The 27994-nt window shown below is 39.4% G+C and overlaps 2 protein-coding genes across 5 annotated transcripts; both read right to left on the reverse strand.

Moving 5' to 3' along the window:
• On the reverse strand, positions 1–27994 carry LOC143639927 (uncharacterized). 4 transcript variants are annotated; one of them, XM_077107954.1, is made up of 5 exons: positions 27859–27994; positions 15454–15580; positions 15220–15280; positions 11911–14571; positions 1–1687 (listed from the first exon to the last, which is right to left on the reverse strand). In XM_077107954.1, the coding sequence occupies exons 1-4, from the start codon at positions 27859–27861 to the stop codon at positions 11943–11945; spliced, it is 2820 nt and encodes a 939-aa protein (XP_076964069.1). In that variant the 5' UTR covers positions 27862–27994; the 3' UTR covers positions 1–1687; positions 11911–11942. The 4 variants fall into 4 exon arrangements, with proteins under 4 accessions (XP_076964069.1, XP_076964071.1, XP_076964068.1 ...); XM_077107956.1 differs by lacking the exon at positions 1–1687 and having other exon boundaries at positions 10810–11940; positions 12023–14571; XM_077107953.1 differs by lacking the exon at positions 1–1687 and having other exon boundaries at positions 11848–14571.
• On the reverse strand, positions 22586–23633 carry LOC143639928 (calmodulin-alpha). The gene has a single exon (XM_077107957.1). It carries the CDS (start codon positions 23546–23548, stop codon positions 23189–23191), a length of 360 nt encoding a protein of 119 aa, XP_076964072.1. The 5' UTR covers positions 23549–23633; the 3' UTR covers positions 22586–23188.

Genomic DNA, 27994 nt, shown 5'->3' on the forward strand with positions numbered 1-27994 from the left:
ATTTTATTATAAAGTATCTATTTCAAGAGATATACAACCATCAAGCAATCTCTAATTATCAAATTACTGTACCAAGTTTTATAAGATGATAAATAGATATGATTCTGTCAACAGAAATGTCCAACAGCTTTAACTATATTTTCACTGACACACTTCTTATCAAGGTACAATAAGTAATTTGTTTAGATGCTAAGATTTAGAAAAATTGTCCCAAAGTAAAACAAAAAGAAAGATTTCTATAGAAGAAAAACGAAGATGTTTCTACAGAGAGAAAACACACACGTTTACTAGTATGATTATCTAGTCCTAAGTGACAGAAATAAAAGGATCTCTACTAGGAGGTCCTAAGAAGAAAGAAATCATCTTCAGATAAATCAAAAGGTCTTTATGTTCTAAATTTTCATGATGAAAATGTTAATTATCTAGACAGATTACATGGAAAGGTCAAAACAATTGAGAAAGAGATTTATGTATAACTGGACTATGTATATTTGAACAATCAATTCTAGGATATTTTAGCCTATTTCCCTGATTTTATTATGCTGATGTAAGCTTTTTCTGCACATTCTGACATGAAAGAACTTATTAAAATATTAAGCTTATACCTCCAATTTGTGCTGTTTGATCAAGGATCAATTTATAATGAATCAAATTAATACAACCTTGATCAAACAATAAGTGTTTTAAAATGCTGACTTACATTCCAATTTTGACACTTCTAATTGGAGAGTAAATTTGATTGATTTAAATATATCAGTAATTGCAATGATTGGTGCTGATTCTTGCATATCATTTCTGTTCATTGGATGTTTGTGGGATTTGGGAAAACGTCTTATTCAAAATGTTCTCCACATTAAAGCCATATCTTAATTTTGAGCAACAAAACTTATAAACATTGTTAGAAACTCATTTGTATTATATACATTCTGTAACTGGACCTATAGTCCATTAAACATTGTAAGATTTCTATACTGTTCCCTACACTGGAAAGTAATTTTAACCATAATTTTGAAAACACAATTAAGAGACACCTATTTAAAGAATAATATTCTAAGATATAAAGATATTCTGTGGAAAAAATAATAGTAAAGAGGAGACACAGGTGTAGTAAGGCCCATAGGGACCTTGGAGACCTTCTTACCAGGTCCTTATTGTCATCCCTTGATTGAAGCTGTGAGATCCCAGTTTTGTGGGCGTGGCAGCCTCAAGCCTATATGTGTCTGATGTTGAACTGTGGAGCCACCAATGGGTGAATAGGGAGCCCCAGTCAGGGCACCTCTCTGCTCGGATGAGGGATGCCTCACAGTGGGGTCCTGGTGTGGTCCTGTCTCTGGTTCACAGGGAAGCAGGATGCTAAAATCCTATTTAAATTGCACACATTCATAAGACAATTTTGTACAGACCTGAGCAGTTTATTTATATTGTAGATGGTTTCAAGTTTCCACACTCTTGGTATAAAATAATATTTCAGTTCCTACACAGTGCTTAAGGACTTGCAGCTAAGTCCTGGGGAAAGGGGCAGACCTTTTATCTATATCTCACAGAACAGACTTTCTGAGTCCATCTGCTCAGGACCTCAACGTCTCCTTGTTCCTCAGGTTATAGAAGATGGAGTTGAGCATTGGGTGAGGGTGGTGTGGAAGACAGGCAGAACCTTGTTCCCTGCTGAAGACCAGAAGGATCATGGCTGTGGGTGAGAGCAAAGGGTGCTGAGTGGAAGGTCACCACAGTGAGGTGGTGCTGCAGAGGGAGAAGGCCTTCTTCCCTGCCCTAGGGCATAAAGCAGAGAGTAAGAAGTACTTACCACAGAAAAAAGGGATTCCAATGAATGCAAACATAAAGGGATGTCATGCAGATCAGTGAGGGACAGCCAACACACCAGGAAATAGAGAGCTGTGTGGAGGTGGACATTCAGGAGGGTGAGAAGGATCATGGACAGGTTGTCAATTAGAGCCATTAGGAAGATGAGAGCAATGCAAATGTAGAGGAAATCTTTTGCTTTTTAATTTTGACACAGATCTTGCTAAGTTCCTTAGGGCCTCAGTAAGTTGAGGCAGTCTGTTTGTGATCCCTCTCCCTCAGCCTGCTTGGCCACTGGAATTATAGCTGTGTGACACTGTGCCCAAAAAGATGGTTTCACACCCCTATTCCTTTTTAGTTTTTTTTTCTTTTCTTTTTTTGAAGGAGGGAGTGTTCCTGTGAATTGAACTCAGGGGCCCTCAACCAGTGAGCCACATCCACAGCCCTACTTTGTACTTTATTAGACACTGGGTCTCACTGAGTTGTTTACTGTCTCACTACCCTGAGGCTGGCTTTGAACCCACAGTCCTCCAGTCTCAGCCTCCTGAGCCAGTGGAATGACAGGCATGAGCCATCACACCTGGATTTGTTTTGTTTTATTTTAAAATTATTTTCTTTTAGTCACTTACACAAAACTGTAGAATGCATTTATGCACTTTGATATATCATACATAAATGGGATATCATTTGTCATTATTCTGAGTGTGCATGTTGCAGAATCATATTGATCATGCAGTCACCTATGTACGACAGTACCCTAAACACACAAAGAAATTAAGCCTGGGTTCTCTGGCTTACTCCACTCAAGTATTAATCATGGGGAGGAAAGCTAAGTTGAATTTAAAATTCACTGCTGTAAAAGATGTTGAAGAAGAAAGGGGACAAGCTGCAAACATGAGGAGACACCTGCAGAGCTGCATCTGCTGATGTGGACAGTAGTGGGTCCACACACACAGCAGCAGCGAACTCACCACCTGAGCTAGGGGAGTGCTCAGAGCCAGACCTGAGCTAGGGGAGTGCTCAGTGCTGGACTGCCTGCATAGCATGTGCAAGGCAGAATTGGGTCCCTGGCACCAGGAAAAGAAAAGAAATAGAAAGCAACTCCATTAATAATAGGGCAAAGTGTATTTTGAGAAGGTGCCTCTCCAAACTATACATACAAACTACAAGATTTAATAATACTCTTTAATGTGCCTACGTACAACACAACACATGAGACTTAGAAAAAAATGTGTGACACAGTGGTGGTCCCAGAGTTATCAGCAGGCCAAGAAGGCATCAAGGAAAAAAAAAGAGATCAGCTGCAGGGCACACACCTATGGTCCCAGCTGTGGGAGGCTGAGGCAGGGTGACCACAAGTTCAAGGCCAGCCTCACTCTCTTAAAAAATAACAATTAAGAGGGTTAGGGTGAAGCTCAGTGGTGGAGCCCTCCTGGGTAATGTCTGAAATAACAAAGGGAGAAAAGGTGGAAGGAAGAGATATTTCACTAATCTGTACACAAGGCTGGAGTGGAGAGGCCTCAACTAACACACAATGTGTCTGAAACTTCTGAATGACACAAGACTAAATTGAGAAGTCAGGAAATAGCAATTGATTTTTGAGAAGGAATAGTGGGCAGCAACATTGTGAGAAAGATCAAAGAAATCAATAGTTGCATGACACAGTGAGGATGAAAGCACCGCACTAGGGAGGGTATGTAGAGAAAAGGGTGACTAGATCCTGTACATGTGTGCACGTGGGTGTGAGTGTGCATGTGTGGGTGGCACAACTCACCCCTCCCAGGTGTTTTTTCATGTGACTTGCTGCTCTGGAAAACCCTCACCTGAGCACCAGGGCATTTCTGATAGCCTCTGTGACCCTGCTAAAGTGCTTTTCTGGTGCCTGGTGCATGAAAGGGAAAAGTAACTGAAGTTCATCATATCATGAGCTCTTCATAGAAATGAATAATTGGTTTCCTTAAATATTGAACTAGTTCTTCCACCCCTGTTTTCGCATAAATTATCTAATATACATTTTTCCAAGTCAACTCCAGTTTAGTTCAACTGAACTAATAAAAATTTGGAAGGTGTGAGTTAATGTTCTTATGATGATCAGCATCATTTTAGAATCTTAGAGCTTGAAGGACGTTAACATACAGAAAGACATGAAGAAGTAATTCTGGCAAGTAATTCTGGTGACACCTGGAAACTCAACACAAACAAGGCACATTTCAATTTACATGAGGGATTCAGGAAACACCCAGGAGCTGAGCACGATAGCATATGTCTGTGATCCCAGTGGCCATAACAGGAGGATCACAAGCTTCAACCCAGCCTCAGCAAGAAATGGAGGCCCTTAAGAAGAACTTAGCAAGATCCTCTATGAAACAAACAAATAAACAAACAAAAAATTAAATTAAAAAGGACTAGGGATGGGGCTCAGTGCTTACAGACTCCAGATATAATGATGGTAATGTTCCTTTTCTCTTCTCCATTCTCTGACCCTGGTAATTATTTCTCTAAAACCTCTCTCAATTTTTATTTTATCACAACATATGTAAAAGTCATACAATATTTGAGGAAACAGAAAATATAAAAAAAGTTTTCATATTATGAGACCCGAATTTTAAATTTGATAAAGCCTTTACTAAAAAAAATGGACACTATAAGAGAAAATGTACTTAATGGAAGGAGAGAGATAAAAACTCTAAAAAAGTATTAAGATGCTGCGACTAAAAGGTAATGCAACTAACATTATTGCACACAAAAAAATGCACAGTATATATAAGATTATGTCATAATATGTGAGATTTGGCTACAGATGCAAAGAATAAAATACAGAAAAGTTGAATCTAACAATAACAGAGATTTAACCTTGCTTTCACATCTTCACCTTGATGCCATCTTTACATCCATTCTAGGGTGCATTTTTATCACCTGTGAATAGCCAGAATGAAGGCACATACACTTTTCACACTCCCACATTGTTTTCTCAAAAGAGCATGGTTGCTGAAGGCAGTGAAGACTACATCAGGCTGAGGCAGCAGGATCATAAGTTCAAAGCCAGACTCAGCCACTTAGGACCTAAGCAACCAAGTGAGACCATGTCTCAAAATTGGAAAAAAAATAAAAAATAAAAATAAAAAAAGACTGGGATGTGTCTCAGTGGTTCAGCACCTCTGGGTTGAAATAATAATAATAATAATAATAATAATAAATAATAATAATGCAAAATATTCCCTCAAATCTGAACAAGTCTAACTAGATATGAAACAAGGAATGTCATACCACATTTCTACATACAAGGATTTTCTCCAGTTTGAGTTCTTCCCTGCTGTTTAAAGAGGCCTTGACAGTTGAAAGGGTACCATATCATGTCAAGAGCAGAAGGGGGAAAATTCAAGATGGTGGGCCAGAGACAGGCAGCATCCTGTGTCGTTCAGTGGCCTAGGTCTCACCTCATCGGAATACAGGATTTCAGAGAGCATGAAAAAATCACCATGCTGTAAGCCCAGTGCAGAATTCAGAGCCTCAGCATTCGAGTAAGACTCTGGACTCCAGGGCCAAATCCCACAGCTCTAGGCACAAGCAGCTCTTGAGCGGTTCAGCAGAAATACCTCTCAGCCTCTCTACAGAACTCCAGGCTGCACCTCATTCCCACACAGGCCACTCAGCTGCTACCTACACACAGCACAAGGCCATCACCCAGCTCCCCCCACATCACTGGACACCACAGGGCTGGAAGCAGACTGGCTCCATCTTGGATCACCTTTCTCCCCATATATGGTGAGCATGGCTGGCAGATGGGAACTCCCTCTGAGCCACATATCATCCTGCCAGATCCCCAGTTCATTGTCCACCACCAGAGACAGTAGACCTTTTTACAAAACTACTGATTATATTGTAAATAATAATTGAATCCAACATTTCTGGACATTGAGACTAAACTGTAAATGTCTTCATAACAACAAATTGTTCATACGTGATGTATTATTGATATTGGGATCTGTTAACATTGTCCTTCCCCACAAAGGAGGGATCTTGCAAACCTACAAGAGCACTACAAATCTATAGGGTAAAAACAATAGCACCTCAGAACCACAGAGCTGGAAAGGAAGACACACAAGTAACATGAAAAGACAAGGGAACAAAGTGCCCAAAGAAATCAAGACAACACATCATTAGAATCATTGTCAGCAACAGCAGAAAAATGGACCTAGAAAAATTTCAGGGTATACATGGTTAAAATGTCCTGTGAACTCCATGAAGATATAAGAGAGCAAAGACAAGCAGTAAAAGATCACTTCGATAATGAGCTACATAAACAAATCCAAGAAGCAAAAGATCACCTCAACAGGGAGACAGAGGTTCTAAAACAAACCAACAAACAAACAGAAATCCTTGAAATGAAAGAAATAATAAACTAAAATCAAAGCTCAAATGAAAGCATCACGGACAGAGAAGACTACTGGGAAGATAGGACATCAGACAATGAAGATAAAATGTATAATCTTGAAAGGAACATAGACCATAGAGTGAAAATGGTGAGGAACCAGGAGCAGAACACTCAAGAAATATGGGATAGCATAAAAAGCCAAATTTAGGAGTTATTGGGATAGAGGGAAGCATAGAGGACCAAACCAAAGGAATCAATGATCTATTCAATGAAATAATATCAGAAAACTTTCAAAAGATGAAGAAGGAATTGGAAATCCAAATTGAAGAGGCTACAGGATGCCAAATGTACAAAATCAAAACAGATCCATACCAAGGCACATAATAATAAAAATGCTCACCATACAAGATATGGAGAGAATTTTACAAGCCACGAGAGAAAGGAATCCGAATATATATAGGGGAAAATCAGTTGGGATAATGGCAGATTTTTTTCATCACAGACCCTAAAAGCTAGAAGATCCTGGAACAACCAACATCTATCAAGCTGGAAGAAAATGGGTGCCAACCAAAAATCTTAAATCCAGCAAAGGTAAGCTTTAGGTTTCAAGATGAAATAAAATCCTTCCATCATAAACAAAAGTAAAAAAGAATTTATGGCTAGAAAACCAGAACTACAAAACATCCTTAAAAAAATATTCCATGAAGAGGAAAAGAAAAACAACAATGAAAATCAAAAGAGGAAAGTAGTACCCCAAAGGAAAAACTAATCAAAGAAGAAAATCAAGTCAAGTTAAATAACAAAAATAAAAAAATATGGCTGGAAATACAAACCATGTCTCAATAATTACCCTGAAAGCTAATGGATTAAACTCACCAATCATAAAACATAAGCTAGGACACTGGATTAAAAAAAAAACAAACAAAAGAAGGCCCAACAAGATGCTGCCTCCAGGAGGCTCATCTGATAGAAAAACACATACACTGACTGAAGGTGAAAGGTTGGGAAAAACAATACCACTCACATGGACTGCACAAGTAATCAGGGTTTTCCATACTCATATCAAATACAGGAGACTTCAAGCCAAAGGGAATGAAAAGGGATAAAGATGGACATTACTTACTGCTCAAGAGAACCATAAACCAAGAAGATGTAACAATCATAAATATATATGCCCCAAACAATGGTGCAGCTATGTTCAAAAAAACTCTTCTCAAGTTCCAGAGTCAAACTGACCACAACACAATAACCTTGGGTAACTTTAACACACCTCTCTCACCACTGCACAGATCTTCCAAACAAAAGTTGAATAAAAAAACTATAAAACTCAATAACATAATTAATAATTTAGACTTAACTGACACATATAGAATATTTCAACCTGCATCAAACAGAAACACTTTCTTCTCAGTAGCACATGGATCCTTCTCTAAAATAGACCATTTACTATGCCACAAATCAACTCTTAGCAAATATAAAAAAGTAGAGACACTACCATACTTTTCATCAGATCATAATTACATAAAATTGGGAATCAAAAACAAAATAAAAAGTAAAAATTTTTCCATCACCTGGAGACTAAACAATAGGTTACTGAATAAACAATGCATTGCAGAAGGAATCAAGGAGGGGATTAAAAATTTCTTAGGGGTAAATAAGAACATAGAAACAACTGATGGAAATCTGAGACACTATGAAAGCAGTACTAAGAGGAAAATTCATTGCATGGAGTTCATTCCTTCAAAGAAAAAAAAAATTCACAAATAAATGACCTCACACTACGTCTCAAAGCCCTAAAAACAGAGGAACAAACCAGCAGCAAAAGCAGTAGAAGGCAAAAAATAATTAAAATTAGAGCTGAAATCAATAAAATTGAAACAAAAGAAACAGTTGATAATATGAACAAAAAGTTGGTTCTTTAAAAAAATAAATAAAATTGACAGACCCTTAACCATGCTAACAAAGAGAATGAGAGAGAGGGGGAAATCAAATTACCCGTGTAATAAAATGATAATATTATATGTGATAAAAATGATAATATTACAACAGATATGTCAGAAATACAGAGGATAATAGAAGACATTGAAGTTATCAACAAATTTCTTAAGTCATACAATCTGCCCAGATTGAATCAGGAAGACATACACAATTGAAACAGACCAATATCAAGTGATAAAATAGAAAACACAGCTTACCAAGATTGTACACCATGATTAAGTGGGATTGACTCATCCTAGAGATGCAAGGTTGCTTCAACTTATGCAAATCAATACATGTAATTTATCACATCAATAGACCCAAAGATAAGAATCATATGATCATCTCCATAGATGCAGAAAAAGCATTTGACGAAATTCAGCACCCCTTTATGTTCAAGACGCTAGAACAACTAGGGATAACAATAACATATCTCAACATTGTAAAGGCTTTCAATGCTAAGCCTCAGGACAACATCATTCTAAACAGAGAAATATTGAAGGCATTTTCTCTAAAAACTGGAACAAGACAGGGCTGCCCTCTTTCACCACTTCTATTCAACATAGTTCTTGAAATGCTGGCCAGAGCAATTAGACAAATGAAAGGAATCAAAGGGATATGTATAGGAAAAGAAGAACTTAAATTAGCACTATTTGATGATGATATGATTCTATATCTAGAAGAACCAAAAAACTCCACCAGAAAACTTCTAGAGCTAGTAAATGAATTAAGCAAAGTAGCAGGTTATAAAATCAACACCCATAAATAAAAAGCATTTCTGTATATCTGTGACAAAGTCTCTGAGAAGGAAATGAGAAAACCTATCCAATTCAAAATATCCTAAAAAAAAAAAAAAAAGAAAAAGAAAAAAACCTTGAGAATCAAGTTAATGAAATAAGTAAAAGATCTATAAATGAAAACTACAGAACCATAAAGAGAGAAATAAAAGAAGACCTCAGAAGATGAAAACATCTAACTTGCTTTTGGATAGGCAGAATTAATATGATCAAAATACTACCAAAAGCATTATACAGATATAATGCAATTCCCATCAAAATCCCCAAGGCATTCCTCATACAAATAGAAAAAGCAATCATGAAATTCATCTGGAAAAATAAGACATGCAGAATAGCTAAAACAATCCTTAGACTGAAGTAGGTGGCATCTCTATACCAGATCTTAAACTATACTACAGAGAAATAGTAACAAAAACAGCAAGGTGTTGGCACCAAAACAGACTGGTAGACCAATGGAACAGAATAGAGGACACAGACACTAACCCAGACAATTACAATTATCTTATATTAGTCAAAGGTGCCAAAAACATGCATAGGAGAAAAAAGCATCTTCAACAAATTGTGCAAGGAAAACTGGAAATCCATAAGCAACAACATAAAATGAAATCCCTAGGTCTCACCATGCACAAAGGGCAAATCAAAATGGACCAAGGACCTAGGAATTAAACCAGAGACTCTGCATCTAATAGAAGAAAAAGTAGTCTGTAATATTCATCATGTGGAATTAGGCCCCAACTGTCTGTAGCCCAAGAATTAAAACCAACAATCAATAAATGGGATGGAATCAACCTAAAAAGTTTCTTCTCAGCCAAAGAAACAATCTGTGAGGTGAACAGAAAGCCTACACCCTGGAAAAAAGTTTTTACCCCTCACACATCAGACAGAGCACTAATCTCTATTATATATAAAGAACTCAAAAAACTAAGCACTAAAAAAACAAATAACCCAAACAAATGGGCCAAGGACCTGAACAGACACTTCTCAGAAGATAATATACAATCAATCAACATGTATAAGAAAATATGCTTATCCTCTCTAGCAATTAGAGAAATGCAAATCAAAACTTCTCTAACCTATCACCTCACTCCAGTCAGAATGACAGCTATTATGAAGACAAACAACAATAAGTGTTGGTGAGAATGCGGGGGAAAAGGTACCCTCTTACCTTGCTGGTGGGACTGCAAATTGGTGCAGCCAATTTGGAAAGCAGTGTGGAGATTCCTTGGAAATCTGGGAATGAAACCACCATTTGACCCAGCAATCCCTCTCCTCAGACTATACACACAGAACTTAAAAACACCATACTACAGGGACACAGCCACATCAATGTTTACAGCAGCACAATTCATGAGAGCTAAACTGTGGAGTCAACCTAGATGCCCTTCAGTGGATGAATGGATTAAAAAGAAGTGGCATATATACAAAATGGAATTTTAATCAGCAATAAAAAAGAAAATAAAATCATGGCATCTGCAGGTAAATAGATGGCATTGGAAAAGATAATGCTTAGTGAATTAGCCAATCCCAAAAAAACAAATGCTGAATGTTTTCTCTGATATAAGGAGGCTGACTCATAGGGGTCACATAGGGGGAGCATGGAAGGATTAGGTGAATTCTAGATAGAGCAGAGGACTGGGAGGGAAAAGGAGGGGAGAGAGGATTAGCAAGGATGATGGAATGTGAAAGACATTATTATACAAAGTACATGTATAAAGACATGAATTGGGTGTCAAAATTCTTTATATACAGAGATGAATAATTGTGGTATACATGTGTAATAACAATTGTAATGCATTCTGCTGCAATTTCTTTATCCAAAATAAATAAATAAATGGATAAATAGCAGACAGGTTTTCCCAGATGTAAATCCTTTTTCAAAAAATTTTTAAAAATATTTATTTATTTATTTATTTTTAAGTTTTTGGCGGACACAACATCTTTGTATGTGGTGCTGAGGATCGAACCCAGGCTGCACGCATGCCAGGCAAGCGCACTACCACTTGAGCCACATCCCCAGCCCAGATGTAAATCCTTTTATGTCTTTGAATAAAACTGTCAAAATTAAGTACTGCCCAACATTGCTTATCCATAGGATTTTCTACAGTATTTTTTTTTTAATACAACTGAACAAAACTAAAACATCTGAACCCTTGGTATTTCTTACTTGCATAGAATTTATTCATTTTGGCATGAATCTTTCCAAAAGAATCTTTCTAGTACTCAGAAGAAACTGAAAAAGTTAAAAGATTTCCCACATTTTTCACATTCATAGGGCTTCTCTCCATGAGAATTTTCATAAAAGAGAAGAAAAATAGGTCTAGAACATGAAGCTGAGTATAGCAAATCGTCCCCATTCAGAGTGTTTGTTTTCCAGTGAGGGAAATGGCTTTGAAGACAACAGGGAAAATGGAATGATTTGCCATATTTTTTCACATTTAAACAGTTATTCAGCCAGATGTGGTGATGTATGCCTTTAATCTCATAGACTTGGGAGGCTTAGGCTGAAGGATCACAAGTTTGAGGCCAGCCTCAGCATTTTAGGAGCTCAGCAAGTCTCTGTCTCCAAATTAAAAATATAAAAAAGAACGAGGATGTGTCTCACTGGTAGAGTGCCACCAGACCAAATCTGCAGTACAATCCCCAGTACAATATTCAGCAGAGTGAGCAGTGTGTTTGAAGGGGACAAGAAATATTGATCCACCACATTTCACATGTAAAGAATTTTTCTCCAGTAAACTTCCAACATGTTGATGAGAAGAACAGTAATTACATAAGACTTTGCCAATTGTTTTCATCAGTATAATTTCTTTGCAATATGAGTTTGTTCATGTAAGTGAAGCTGATGGGACATATCAAAGGCTTTTCCCCATTGTTGACATTCATAGGGCTTCTCTCCAGTATGAGTTCGATCATGTGAGCAAAGATGAGAGGACTGAGTGAAGGCTTTGCCACACTGCTTACATTGATAGGGTTTCTCTTGAGTGTGAGTCCCTTCATGTCTGTGAAAGAAAAAGCAAGAAAAAGACTTTTCCACATTGTTGGTATTCATTAGGCTTCTCTTCTGCATGAATACTTCCATGTATGTGAGTGTCAAGGGGTTCTCCACATTGTTGATATTCATAAGGCTTCTCTCCAGTATGCGTTTTTTCATGTCTGTGGAGATGATGGGATTGAGCGAAGGCTTTGCCACACTGCTTACATTCATAGGGCTTCTCTCCAGTATGTGTTCTTCCATGACTCTTAAGATGACTGGATGTAGCAAAGGCTTTTCCACATTGTTGACATTCATAGGGCTTCTCTCCTCTATGAGTTCGTTCATGTCTGTGAAGGTGAGAAGATTCAGCAAAGGCTTTGCCACACTGTTTACATTCATAGGGCTTACCTCCAGTATGAGTTTGTTCATGTTTGTGAAGCTGAGAAGATCTAGCAAAGGCTTTTCCACACTGCTTACACTCATAGGGCTTCACTCCAGAATGTGTTTGTTCATGTATGTGAAGGTTAGAGGCAGTACTGTAGACTTTTCCACATTGTTGACATTGATAGGGCTTTTCTCCACTATGAGTCTGTTCATGTCTGCTGAGGGCAGAAGAATGTTGGCATTCATTGGGATTCCCTCCAGTATGGATTTGTTCATTTCTCTGAAGGTAAGACAAAGTAGTGCAGGCTTTGCCACATTGTTGACATTCATAGGGTTTCTGTCTAGTGTGAGTTCTTTCATGTCTGTGAAGTTTAGAGGACTCAGAGAAGGCTTTGCCACATTGTTGACATTCATAGGGTTTTTCTCTAGTGTGTGTTCTTTCATGTCTGTGAAGTATAGAGGAGTCAGTGAAGGCTTTGCCACACTGCTTACATCCATAGGGCTTCTCCCCACTATGAGTCCGCTCATGTATCTGAAGGTAGGAAGAAGTACTGAAGGCTTTCCCACATTGTTGACATTCATAGGGCTTCTCCCCAGTATGAGTTTTTTCATGTCTGTGAAGTTTAGAGGACATAGTGAAGGCTTTGCCACACTGCTGACATTTATAGGGCTTCTCTCCAGTATGCGTCCGTTCATGTCTGTGAAGTTTAGAAAACTTAGTGAAGGCTTTGCCACATTGCTGACATTCATAGGGCTCCTCTCCAGTATGCGTTCGTTCATGTCTGTGAAGGTTAAAAGAAGTAGCGAAGACTTTTCCACATTGTTGACATTCATAGGGTTTCTTTTTCATGTGAGTTTTTTTATGTGAGTGAAGGCTAGATGATAGAGCAAAAGCTTTTCCACACTGCTTACATTCATAGGGCTTCTCTCCAGTATGCATCCATTCATGTCTGTGAAGGGAAAAAGAAGTAGTGAAGACTCTTCCACATTGTTGGCATTCATTGGGCCTCTCTCCAGCATGGATTTGTTCATGAATCTGAAGGTAAGATGAAGTACTGTAGGCTTTTCCACATTGTTGACATTGATAGGGCTTCTCTCCAGTATGTGTTTGTTCATGTCTGTGAAGGGAAGAAGAAGTAGTGAAGACCTTTCCACATTGTTGGCATTCATTGGTCTTCTCTCCAGTATGGATTTGTTCATGTATCTGAAGGTAAGACAAAGTAGTGAAGGCTTTCCCACATTGTTGACATTGATAGGGTTTCTTTTTCATATGTGTTCTTTCATGTCTGTGAAGTATAGAGGAGTTAGTGAAGGCTTTGCCACACTGCTTACATTCATAGGGCTTCTCCCCAGTATGAGTCCGCTCATGTATCAGAAGGTAGTAAGAAGTACTGAAGGCTTTCCCACATTGTTGACATTCATAGGGCTTCTCCCCAGTATGAGTTTTTTCATGTGAGTGAAGGCGATTGGACCGAGTGAAGGTTTTGCCACACTGCTCACATTCATAGGGCTTCTCTCCAGTATGCATCCGTTCATGTCTGTGAAGGGAAAAAGAAGTAGTGAAGACTTTTCCACATTGTTGGCATTCATTAGGATTCTCTCCAGTATGGATTTGTTCATGTCTCTGAAGGTAAGACAAAGTAGGGCAGGCTTTCCCACATTGTTGACATTCATAGGGTTTCTTTTTCGTATGAGTTTTTTTATGCGTGTGAAGGTTAGATGATTGAGCAAAAGCTTTGCCACACTGCTTACATTCATAGGGCTTCTCTCCAGTATGCGTTCGTTTATGTCTGTGAAGGGAAGAAGAAGTAGTGAAGACTTTTCCACATTGTTGGCATTCATTGGGCTTCTCTCCAGCATGGATTTGTTCATGTATCTGAAGGTAAGATGAAGTAGTGTAGGCTTTTCCACATTGACGACATTGATAGGGCTTCTCTCCAGTATGCGTTCGTTCATGTCTGTCAAGGGATAAAGAAGTAGTGAAAACTTTTCCACATTGTTGGCATTCATTGGTCTTCTCGCCAGTATATATTTGTTCATGTATCTGAAGGTAAGACAAAGTAGTGTAGGCTTTTCCACATTGTTGACTGATGACTTTCCCACATACTGTACTTTCATACGGTCCATCTCCAGTATGTGTTAACATTTGTGTGTGAACACTTTTGAGAGAAACCAGAGATTTTCTGTATTGTTTCAATTCACATGGCTTCTCTTCACATTCTTCATGGTTGTAGCATTCGGGTCCATAGTGAGATGTGATCTGCCTATGAAGGAATGAAGGGCATATGAAGTCTTTGATACACATAATGCAGTCACATTAATTTACTCTATTAAAATTTTTCTTTGCTTAAGAATTGGTATCTCATGACCAGCACATTATTAATACTTGATTAATTCATGATGTTGTATTTATTTAAGGTCCTAGATTAACGTTACTTCCAACATGAGGTAAAGTCTAGATTTTTCAAACTTGTTCAAATTGCCAGAAAATAAAGAGATTGAGAGGAAACAATGCTTTGCAACACAGGTTGCCTATGGTCATTATTTAAATAGTTATATTCACATATGCAATTTCATAATACTTTTTGCATGTCAAGCACTTTGAATAGACTTAATATCTTTATGTATATATATGTGTATAAAATATATATAAAATAAATAAATTTATTTCAGTTGACAATAGACTTTATTGATTTAAATGTGGTGCTCAGAAAAGAACCCAGTGCCTCAAGCATGCAAGGCAAGCTCTCTACCACTGAGCCACAACCCCAGTCCCAGTGAAGTATATATTTCTGGTAAAAAATCTTAGAAGAATAAATACATTTAAAGTTGTGCAAATTTCTTGCATTGGTTTTAAAAATTATATGACATCCCCAGATTCCCTCAAGGATTCCTCTTGTGAGTGCAATTACCTTAGATTGCTCCCAAAATTTTTGATCTGATTTTCAATGTTCTTCTCATCACATTTGTTTCCTAAAATGCCAAACCAAAACATTATAAATTTCTAGGAGCTAGAAATGCTTTTCCAAATTCATGGTGCATTTTATGCTACATTAATTCACCAACTGATTGTCTTTTCATGTTCTACATAAATTAAAAAAAAATAAACACAAATTATCTAATTAAGTAAATACACAAATTATTACCTATAGATGCCAGGTTTCTGAGGACTTCCAGCATCACATCTCTGTAAAGGTTCTTCTGGGAAGCATCCAGCAAATCCCACTCCTCCTGCATGAAGTTCACAGCCACATCCTCAAAGGTCACTGAGATCTAAAATATCCCACAAATGTGTAGTGGAGGACAGCAGAGATTTGACAGCATGAGAAATCTATACTCAACATGCATGATGTTCACATGATTCCCTGGCCTCTCAATTAATTCCACGATTTGGTCATTGAAATCTTCAGTGCATTTAATTCTTCACAGCTACTACAACACTAGATTTGGGCCCCACACAAGGTAAATAGTAGAGTGTTGTACACCCTTCCTTTGGTGAGTTTACAGGAAGTAAGAGGGGCTCCCAGGTCACCCTTATCTTATTTGTTGATTGCATCTCTATCACCTTCTTACCTACATCCGGTGCAGTAGAGAGCTAATATTAGCACTCTCCTTATTACTTAACATTAGAAAAGAAAGCTGACTGAGTAGGAAACTGCTGGGATCACAAAACTCAGCATTTGAGAGATCCTGCCAACCACCATGACTCACTGGGCCTACACAGTTAATATAGACAACATGGTATTTACTGATCTCCTGTTTCTTTCTGAAAGTCAATTGTTCCATTCTTAAAGAAGTGCCTAGAATCAGCCCCAACCCACACCCTCAGATTATGGAGTCACTAAAGAGTTTCCCTCATAGACAACAGTTAGACAATCTTCCACACAGGTTGTCACAATGTGTTCACTGGGGACTGAGCTCAACTTGGGTGATTACAGTGAGGACAACTAGAAGTTTGCAGGTGCTTTACTCCAGAACAAATTTACTCAATTAGTAAGCAAGCACAATGATTAATAAATGTAACAATATAATAATTTTTGGTCGTTAATGTCAAAGCAGAATGGGGTGTGTCAAAAGATGGCATGTGTCTCAGAAAGAACTCTGTCCAAACAAAAGCCTTACAAAATTATATCGGTTTGAAAAATAGTTTTCTTAACAGACAGCGGAAAATCCTTTCCCAAACCTCATGGCAACCATGAATATCCAATGATTCTCAAACTCTTCTGAATAGCAGATGTCTCACTCAGATCATGTACAGTCATGAGACACACACCACCGTACTGCTCACGGACACTTTGATCAAGATAGGCCACATGTACAATGGTGGTCTGTCATGAAAGAGATTCCTCATTCCTCTAGCACAGCTGGTGCAAGGAATCCTCAGGCACAAGCACTTCCAGGATGTGTTAAAGCAGCAGGTTTGCAGCCCAGAATCCTGAACTATCCCATGCTGACTGCTTGTGAAACAGGCCACTCCATGTGGGTCTCTAAGCAAGCTATGATTTCTGCACAGTGTGGAACAGCCCAAAGGACCACCTACCTGAACACAACCCTGCCACTCACAAAGAACCATGCTCAAGGCCTTAAAACAACATGGTATTTACTGATATTTGAAGCAGGACAGTATCAACAGAGGCTACTAGAAGCCCAAGAGAAAGCCTTTAGTGGGCTGTTCTTCATGGCATGGAAAAATAATGAGTGACAGTAGGTGTCTTGGAGACAGATCACAATGATGGTCTAGGGAAACTGAAATCTAAGTTGCAAAGGGTATTTCATCCCACTATTCTGCAGAAAAATATCATTTATTATACATTTAACTGTGAAAGTCTAAAACACACTTCAAAAATTTAAAAAATATATAATTAACCCACCCCCCTAAAAAAAAAAAAAAAAAGAAAGGAAGCAAGACATGTCAAACAGGCTTCCATGAGACACTTAAGACCTGCCACCAATTTTCTATTGTTATTTCCAGACAACAGAAGTTGAGTAAAAACTTCCTAATTCTTTCTTTTTATATTTATTTTTTATAGTTGCAGTTGAACACAATAGCTGTATCCTATATATTTATGTGGTCCTGAGGACTGAACCCAGGACCTTGCACATGCTAGGCAAGTTCTCGACCACTGAGTCAGAACCCCAGCCCCCCTTCTAATTCTTTATATGGCATATTTTACCATATTATCAAAATTAAATAGATAAATAAAGGTATTAAATAGAAAACTATGAAAGAATCTCATGAACATGAATGCAAAATTCCTCATCAAACAATAATTTACTGAATCCAAAAATAAATAAAAAGAATTATAACCACAGCCAAGAGGAAATTATTACAGCTCTGTAAGATAGATGCCAAATTTAAAACTCAGTTAAAATTTTCCAGGGACCAGCATAATACTGTGGGAAGTCAAGCCCAGTGGCCCAGATCCACTCACATCAGCCTCTGCAGAGCCCAGGAACACAGCACACATGAAAGGCTGATTCAGAATTAAAAACCAATTAACATTATCCATCACAACAAAAAGCTAAATAATAAATATTGATTATATCAATAATTTAAAAAATCAAGAATAATGAAAAAACACTTAAGCTCAAAAAAACACAATGTTTTCATAGACAGACAGCATGATCCTCTATGCTACTGGAATTCACTCAAGAATCATGAAAAACAATGATGTGACATCAGTGTTGTCATGTTAATAAATAGGACAATGATTATACTATTGACAGCAGGAAGCTGGGCATGGAGGCCATGCCTGTGGTCCTTGCCAATCAGGGGGCCGAGGCAGAATGATACCAGGTTTGAGTCCAGCCAGGGCAATTTAGCAAGACTCTGTTTCTAAACAAAAAAAATTAAAAGTTTTGGGAATGTAGCTCAATGGTAGAGCAGCCCTGAGTCCAACACCCAGCACCAAAATGAAAAAAAAACCAAACACACACCACTTATACAGAACCAATAAAAGAGAAATACTCATATATAAATCTAACAAAAATCTGTATGACAAAAACTGCTAACTTCTAATAAAAATATCAGAGACATGGAAAATATTTGGAGATACTTTTATGTTCACAGATGGGAAGCCTCAGTTACCATCAATTCTTACCAATATTATTTATGGATTCAATATAATCCCAATAAAAATATTTTAAGTTATGTTTTCAGTAACAAAAGATCCAGAACAACCAACACAGTAATGAACACTCAGTTCACAGGATGAACACTACCTGAGGTTAACAACGACTAAAAATCTACAATCATCAAGACACAGTGGTATTTGGCACAGTATATAAATATTGCACCGATCTTTGACAAAAGAGCAAAAGAAAATCAATGAAAAATATACTCTTTTGGACAATGTTGCCAAAGCACTGGACATGAATTAACATGTAGAGAAAGAAAACATTCTCATTTCACAAATGTCACAGAGCTCTCAGTGGAGCCTCAGTCTCAAAGTAGGACACACAGCTGGGGCTGCAGCTCTAACAAAGCACCTGCCTGGCACATAGGAGGCCCAGGGTTCACTTGTTGGCACCAAAAAATTGCCTATACATTGTAGTACCTAATGCAAAACTCCAAACTTCACTAAAATAACAAAGAAGTACTTACAGAGAAATCTGGGCTGGCATGACAGCTTCATATGCAACATCAAACACATGAACTGTGAGTGAAAAACTTGTAAATAGAACTTGATCAAAATAAAGTTTGCGTTTTTCAAAAGATGCACTTTGAGAGAATGAGAAGACATGCTAGAAAACTGGACAAAATGTTGTCACAACACATAGTGACACTGGGTTGATATTCAACATACCTGAAGAATACTCAGTAAAAAAATGAACAACCAACTTGGAAGTGGGAAAAAGATTTGGAAAGACAATCATTCAATAAATAGGCACAGTTAATACATGTGTGAAAAGATGTTCACCTGCATATAATTAGGAAACCTCAAAATGAACAATGAGGTGCCACCAGATACTCAACTGGAGGGGTGAAATGCCAAACACTAAAAGCTCCAAAAGACAGTGAAAACACTAATCAGCAAGAACCCTTCCCTTGCTCATGTGAATGGAGAGAAGAACACTGTCTCTGGAAGACAGTTACGCAATTACAAAATAAACATGGTGCACTCTACTATTAATTCACCACACTCCCAGGTATCTATGCAAATGAGGTGAAAATTACCTGCACAGAAAACTTCTCAGCAGTGACTACAGCAGCCATATCCAGAACTGCCCAAAGCTAGAAGCAAGGAATATGCACCTTTCAATGATGAATGGACAAGCTGCAGTTTAACCACACCAAAGAACATCACCCAGAAAATGAGGTCTGCAGCCTGGAAAGACACAGCACCCTTAAAGACAGACTGGTAAGTGAGAGAAGCCAGTTTGAAATGGCCAAGTGCAGTAAGATTCCAAGTCAAGAACATTCTGGAAAAGACAACATTATAGATGCACTGAAACTCTTCTGTATTACATTATTATGTAGAGTACGTGACACACAAAACACTCCACACAGAGAAGGAACCCCAAGATAAATGATGGATTTCAGCTGATGATAAGGTGTTGCTTCATCCACTCTCTTAATAAAATGTAGGACACTGATTCAGTAACTAACAAGCATCCAACATCAATGCAAAATATTGAGAACAGTGTGGAGAAAGGGTGTTTGATACTATATGTAATGGCTCATTTGAATTGTCAACAGCATTCAAATGAGCCATTACACATATTACCTGTGATTATGAGGCCTCTGGGTGTGTCCATGAGGGTGTGTCTACAAATGATTGGCATATGGGATAGCGAACCAACTGGAAATCCTCCTTAGGTATAGGCAGCACCATCCAATAGGTTGGTGTCTTGGGGAAAACAAAAGTTGGAGGAAGGAGAAGCAGCAGCAGAGCAAGCCCCTTTCTTCTCTGCTGCAATGGCCTGAGGATATCAGACTCTGCCTTCTTCACTCTCCCAAAGTGGACTCTGCCAGTGATTCTCCAGGGAATTTTTAGAACCTTTGGTCTGGACTAGGGCAGCACCATTGATCCCTCTTGTTCTGAGGCTTCAGCCTCTTGGACTCTGCAGCTGCTACTTCTCAAGCTCTCCACCCTGCAGATGGCCACTGTGGACTATCCTGCTTTGGGTCAAGTCTAATAAGTTCCCTTTTATAATCATACTTCCTCTTGATGCTGTTCCTCTAGAGAACACTGACTAACAAACTATGTAAGCCTAAAATTGCTCTGAAAAACCAAATTGATTTAATAAGGAAGTGAATGAATAAGGAAGTGAATGAGAGCCATAAACCTTAACAAATATAAACATAAGAAACAATATTACATAGTGAATACCTTTCACAAATAATAATGTAAAAAATAAAGCAAAGAGGAAAAGTCATATTTACAAATTTGAAAACTTTAGAGAAAAGCAAGGAAACTGATTTTCAATACTATTTCCATCTGGAAAGAAATTGGATGATAAGCCTTCAAAAGTCATTCCAACTGCTCGTGGGGTGATGTGCACCTGTAATTTTAGCCACTAGGGAGGTCAAGGCAGGGAAACGGCAAGTTGGAGGCTCTCTCAGCAATCTAGCAAAACATCCAGAAATTTTGTGATTCTTGGCCTTCATCAACTATAAATGGGGGGACTGGTATTGTAGCTGAGTGGCAGAGCACTTGCTAGCATGTATGAGGCACTGGGTATGATCCTTAGCACCACAGAAAAATTAACAAAATAAGGTATTCTGCCCATCTGCAACTATACAAAATAAAAATAAAAATAAATAGGTACAAAATAAATAGGAAGGGCTGAAGATGTGCTCAGTGGTCAAGTGCCTGTAGGTTTATTCCCCAGTAAAACACCTGCCCACCTCCAAAATGCTGTTTACATGTTGAAATTCATTTTTGAGGACAACATAAGCATGAGCAAGTCCCTGGCTTCAATCCCAGCACTCAATACTTCAGCAAATAAGTAAACAACATCTACAATACTAATTTTCTTGGGGTGGAGAGTAGCTCAGTAGTAAGAATGTGATAGCCCTCGGTTCAATCCCCAACAGTCCTTGTACACACACACACACACACACACACACACACACTAAAAAAGAAAAAAACCCTGAAAATATATGTAATGAGTGATAAAAAATATTATAATACAAAAGATACATAACGGAAGGCAACAAAATGAATGAAAAGACAACACACTTTCTTACAAAGGAGACTGAACTTTCCCATGATCTACACTCTGAAAAAAACAAAGAGCATTTCAGTAAATTATGTGAAATTCAGGGCATGGATTATGGATTATTGTGTTTTTTGGGGTGAACTTAGGAAAAACTATATCTAAAATGAAAATAGTACACTGTATCTAAGACCAGTGAAAATATTGTACAGGACAGAGAGAGTAGAGAGAGCATTTATGTTACTACCAAGTTTCATAAGCTAGAGGGCCAGCTCCCATATGGGTGGCCCTAGGAGGAGGTAGTTAGGAGGGAACAGGAATCAGGTGACATGGTGGGAGTGCTTGTGAGAGGATCAGCACCCTTACTTAGACATACATCTCTCTCCTTTTCAGAAAACAGGTGTCATTTGTTATTTCACTGATAAGTTATTCAGTGATTAAATGATTACAGTTGGGTATTTTAGGTATTGCCAAAATTGTCCTTAAAACTTCCAATGAAGATGGGTGTGATGGTGTACACCTGTAACCCCAGCGGTTAAGGGGTCAGAGGCCCAAGGTGATGTAGCAAGAACCTGACTCAAAAGTAAGAATCTAAAAGGGCCCAGGGATGTGGCTCAGTGGCTAAGCACCTCTGGGTTCCATTCCTGATAGCAAAAACCACACAACTAACATGAACCTGCCAAGTCCAGACAACAACAGCAACAACAAACTGTCACTCCTGTCAAATTCAACAGCTTGTCAATGACTGTTACTAATTAACATAAAATCAAATTCATAAATTTATCCACCACAATTTTTGTAGAAATGGATTCATTTTCTGCAGCAATAATGGTAGGCAGAGTTTCTCTGTATCTTAAGTGGCATTCTGGAATCTAGGACATGGATTTCAATTGGAAATCATTGAAAAGACAAGATCAAATCTCACCAATTTTCTATGCATACTCAGGGGCAACGAAAGGTAAATTAGATGTGTTTTTTTCTTTGTTTGTTTTTCTGCTCTGTTCTTTTTTTTTTTTTTAAATTGTAATTTTTTTATTGGAAAACAAATATACAACTTGGAATGGATTTGAGGCAAATTGTGCCATAAGCAGATTTTCTTTAAGTGGCTAAACAAAGTTTAAAAAGCAAGTAACAATAAAAGAAAATGTTTCTGGTACAAGACCAGCAGTACAAAAAAATAGTGTACGAGTACCTGGATAATACACCCGTTTTGCAATAGTGCAACTTTTAAGTACATATTGTTGACTGTCCATAGTCCACGCAGAGTTACAACTCCACACTTCAACAACAACATGCTGACAAGTCCTAAAGAAAACTACTTTTAAAAAAGACATAACCCAGATGTTCCCTCATTTGACCAACTCCATCTAAAGTTTGAATGTGCAGAAGGGCTTAGATATATCCAGAGTAAGCCACATGCAACATGTTACTTGATCAATTTTCTAAAATAAGGTATCAGGACAATGACAGTAAGATAAGGGAAGAAAACATGGAGGAATGAAGTCCTAATTACTATACATACATATTTTTTTGACAGTAGGGGGAAACCTTTTACAGATAAGTTACAAACAAAGAAAAGGCAAATAAACAATTTTGTACAAGAAATTTAACACATTCTGTACAATGTCTTCACTTTGCTGTCATCATTTGTACAAACTCTTCATAGTTTACTTGACCATCACCATCAATATCTGCTTCCCTGATCATTTCATCAACCTCTTAATCTGTTAACTTCTCTCCAAGGTTTGTCATCACATGGCGAAGTTCTGCTGCACTAATATAGCCATTGCCATCCTTATCAAACACACGGAATGCTTCTCTAATTTCTTCTTCGCTGTCTGTGTCTTTCATTTTTCTTGCCATCATTGTCAGAAATTCAGGGAAGTCAATTGTGCCATTACCATCAGCATCTACTTCATTAATCATGTCCTGTAACTCTGCTTCTGTGGGATTCTGCCCAAGAGACCTCATTACAGTTCCCAATTCCTTTGTTGTTATAGTTCCATCACCATCCTTGTCAAATAGTGAAAAAGCTTCTTTGAATTCTGCAATCTGCTCTTCAGTCAGTTGGTCAGCCATGCTGCAAGCGCTACCGGTTTCCGAGACACGACCACACAACCACTCGGCTCACTCGCTCCACTCGGACTGTGCTCTGTTCTTTTTCTTTGGTTTGGGACCAGAGATTAAACCCAGAGGAACTTTACTGATGAGTCACATCCCCAGATATAAGGGCTAGCTAAGTTGCTAAGGCTGTCCTCAAGTTTGCAACCTCATGTCTCTATCTCTGGAAGAGCAAGGATCACATGTGTGCACCAGTGTACGTGGGTGGAAAATTTTAACAATGGAAATGTAACAAGACTTTTAAAAATCCACTTCTGTCTTGCCTATTTAATACTAGTCCATCCCATTTGGCTCTTAAAAAATAAACCTGGGCCTCAAAAAAGTGAGCGCATCATTTCAAAGTGATACACAGAGATCTTTGGTGCTGAGGGAGCACACATGTGTCAGGCTCAAAAGGCAGAAAAGGTCCCTGAAGCTGTGACATGCCCACTCCTGGTCTTCCTCCTGAAATATCCTCCAGGATCATCTTTCCCGGGACCTGCACCATGACTCCAGTCTATGAGGCTTTTCAGGTTTGCACAGCTCTGCACTGGGGTGGGTGGTCCTTATGCTCTGGGAGAGGTTGGGCTCCTTCACACTGTGAGAGACTGAAAGGGCAGGAGTCACTGCTGACCTGGCCCCGCAGCACCAGCATCCACAGGCTGACTGTCCACCTGTCTCCAAGGAATGGGAACAGGGCTTGGGGAAAACAAGGTCCCAAGGAAGTAGCTGTCTAGATGAGGCCAGTTCCAGGAGATTCCTCAGCCCAGGGTCCCCAGCAGCTTCCCTGAGAGGCTGCACCCCACACCTCAGGCTGCCCCCTAGGAGGAACTGACCCAGGGCCTGAAGTTCTGTTCACCCTTCAGGGCACAGGGAACCTGTGGGCACCTTGTGGCAGCTCCAGGAGAGGACAGTGGCTGAGGACATGAGACCTTGTGAGGTAACCAAAGGGAACCTCTGTCCAAGAAATCTGACATGGTGTCTACACCTAAGGAAGATATAAGGAGAAGCACAAGATTTTTATAGCTGTGAACTCAAGTTCTCTATACAGTTGCATCTACATCAAAGAACCTTCAGAGTACTTGACTTTGGCTAACTAGACCACCATGAGGGTGAAAAGGCAGGGTTCTGAATGGAGAGCAAAAATTATCTTGGGCTATCTTAAGCCATTTAATAGCCAATCATCTTAATTTCTGTATAAGAACACAATCTCAAAACTATTAAATTTCTCAGAATATATCATTACCCTTAACAGACATCTAGTCCCCACCATCTACCAAAGTAAGAATGTAATAACTACAGACAGAAGAAATTTCTTTTTTCTTTTTTTAAATTTTCCCTGTAACCCACTCATCTGATGTTCCTACCAATGCATTTGGTTAATGTAGTGATACACAACTTTCTTTTATAAAAGTTCATGTAGGCCAGGCACAGTGGCACACAACTGTAATCCCAGCAGCTTGAGAGGCTAAGGTAGGAGGATTGCTACATTCAAAGCCACCCTCAGCAACTTAGGGAAGCCATAAGAAACTTGATGAGATAATGTCTCAAAATACAATCTAAAAAGGACTGATTGTGGCTCAGTGATTAAGTGCCCCTGGGTTCAATCCTTTTCTTTCAGGGTGGGACACATACATCATTTAGGGTCACTTGAATTCATGTTCCTGAGTATGCTCATTAATATTTGGATCAAAATGAACTATTTTCCATAGCTGGGATTGCCAGTGCCTTTAATGTCAACAGCTTGAGAAACTGAAGCAGGACGGGGAGGACTTACAGGCCAGACTGGGCAACATAGCCAGACCCCATCTGAAAATCAAATTTAAAGAACTGGGGATGAAGAACAGAAGAATGAATCACACACTATTATCCTATGTGCACATATGACTACAGGACTGGTGTGAATCCACATGGAGTACAACCAGAAAAAGAAGCTGTGACACTCTATTTATGTGTGCTGTGTCAAAATACATTATAATGCCATGTATAACTAATAAAAACAAATTTAAGTAAATAAATAATATATGTCAAAGTAGGGAGGGGGGGTTGGGTACATAGCCCAAGATTCAATATTCCTAGCTTCTATGTACAAATGCCTTTTTCCTTTTAAAGTACTTATTTTGACCAAACACAGGGAACTGTTAAGTGATTATTCTTTCCCCTCAAGTATAATATTCATAAATAGAAAACAAATGCTTTCAAAAGTATTCTTGCCAGGGACACTGGCACAGGCCTTGTTAGAATGGCCTTAGGCCTGAGCCTAAGCAACTCCATTTTAAAAAACCTGCAGTTTCACCAGGCACATCCACAGATCCCTCCAGTAAGGCCTCAAACAAGTTTCTTCCCCTCACCCTGAAAAAGAGAGTGAAGCCTCTGCCAGGCTCTCCTTGCCCGATAAGAGGGAAAGGGAGAAGACCACGGTGGAGACCACCGGACTAGGTGTTTCTGACCCCAGGGTAAATGTTGTCACTGAGAAATATGGTGGTAGCTGATAAGGATTGAAAGGGGGGTCAAAAGCCCGCAAATTTAGTATAAATGATAGAGCAAATAAACAGGGATTCAGCCAGCACACTCAAGGATGCACTTGAGCTGGAGAGCCTGCTGAGGACCTGACATCCCATCACTTGGCAACTTTCCTGAGTCTCAAACTTCACTGCCTCCTCTGGAACTTGGTGAGAGCTGCGACTCATTCCTAGGACCCCCTCCTCAACTGGTCCTCTGCTCCACACCAGGTAAAGACTGCCTTGGTTACAGACCTAGTCACGGAGGTCTGAGGTCTGAGTGGGTGTGCATCTGCTGGACTCAAAGCCTAAGATATAAGACCTTTAAACTTACCATGCAGAGGGAATGTCTGTCATTAGCTTATCATGATTAAGTGGGTTTTCCAGTGCTTAGAATGAATCAAGTTTGCTGTGAATTAATTAACCTAGAATTGTTTGCTGTGAATTGATTATGTCTGTGGCAATGCCTAGCATTAAGGATTGTTGTTTTCTTGATTAAGAACCTATACAGTTAAACTGTATTGAGTAATTTGAGTGAATAGAGCATTGAAAGGGGCACAAGTGTGTGGACATTCTTTATTTCTCCCTTGACTGCATAAGTCACAGTTTTGCCCCCTCCAGACAGCCCTGTAATCCCAGGAACTTTGGAGGCTAAAGCAGAAGTGAAGCCAGATTTACAGATAGGTAGTTAGACAAATTGGGTCTAATAATGTGTAAGATAAATAAAACAGAGGCCCTTATAGAGAATGGAGTCCTGGAAACCAGAGCAGCAATTGAAATGTTAATGTCCCCAAGGCAGGAATCCATTCTAAGGAACTGTTAATCATAATCCAAAAGCCACCCCAGGCCTTTCTTGCCCAGATTACTCCTCCAACCCACCAATCTGCCACCTTCTGGACCTTCCCACCTGCATTCTATCACTGCAACATAATGAGAAACAAAGTGTGGGAAAGCAGAAAGAAGACGCTAGCTATAGAAGAGGGAAGACCTCCCCCTTACAGGGATTCCACCTATTGGATCCCCTTCTTCCTGCGGGGAGAAGTTTTTTCTGCTGTCCTTTAATAAACCTCTACTTTCCAGTCTCCACTTGCCTCAGCGTGCTTCTCTGGTGTTATACTTCAGCATTCGGGGAAGCAAGGACTTGTCACTGGTAAACAGCGGTAACAGAAGGATCACAGGTTGGAGACCAGCTTCCACACAAAGTGGGTGCAGATCTCAAAATTCAGTAAAAGTGGAGGCTGGGAATGTGGCTCATAAAGCTCCCCGAGTTTGGATCCCCAATTAAAAGAAAAGAACTATTCTCTCCAATATTTCACTAGATGAAAAGTGACAACTAGGGGGCGGTGTCCATTTGGACGAGTGGGAAGAACGAGAGTCTGGCCGAGCTGTGAGGTGGGGGGAAGGTGGGTTTTAGAAGGCAGGAGGCGCCTGCAATTTGGGGAACCTCCAGCAGCCTCCAGAGGAGCTGCCCTGGGAGAAGGAAGGTGCATTTGTGCCCCTGCTTCCTCCACGTTGGGAAGAGTGAGTCGGGCCACCAGTAGGGAGCAAAGGGGACACCAGGGACCTGAGCCTCCCTTCTAAACCCAGGGAACCAGGGGACAGGGCCCAGGGCCACCTTCCAGCGGGGACTCTGCCACGCTCAGCAGCTCACCTCAAAAACCCAAAACCCAGCTCACCCCACGAGACCAAGGAACAGGGCCACGACTCTGCAGCGCTCCCCAGCTCACCCGGGCACCAGGCCCCAAGGCAGGTGGTGACGCGTACCTTCAGCCCTGGTCGCAAACTCACCATTTTTGTCTTCTGTGGTGACCCGGCGTCCTCTCGAGAAACCTCCAGGCACCCGAGATGGGGGTGGGGGGGGACACAGGCAGCGCAGAGTCACCTGAGTCCCCGGAGCAGAGAACTCTCAGCTTGAAGGATGAGG

Source organism: Callospermophilus lateralis (assembly GCF_048772815.1).
Source record: "Callospermophilus lateralis isolate mCalLat2 chromosome Y unlocalized genomic scaffold, mCalLat2.hap1 SUPER_Y_unloc_1, whole genome shotgun sequence".
NCBI classification, from domain to species: domain Eukaryota; kingdom Metazoa; phylum Chordata; class Mammalia; order Rodentia; family Sciuridae; genus Callospermophilus; species Callospermophilus lateralis.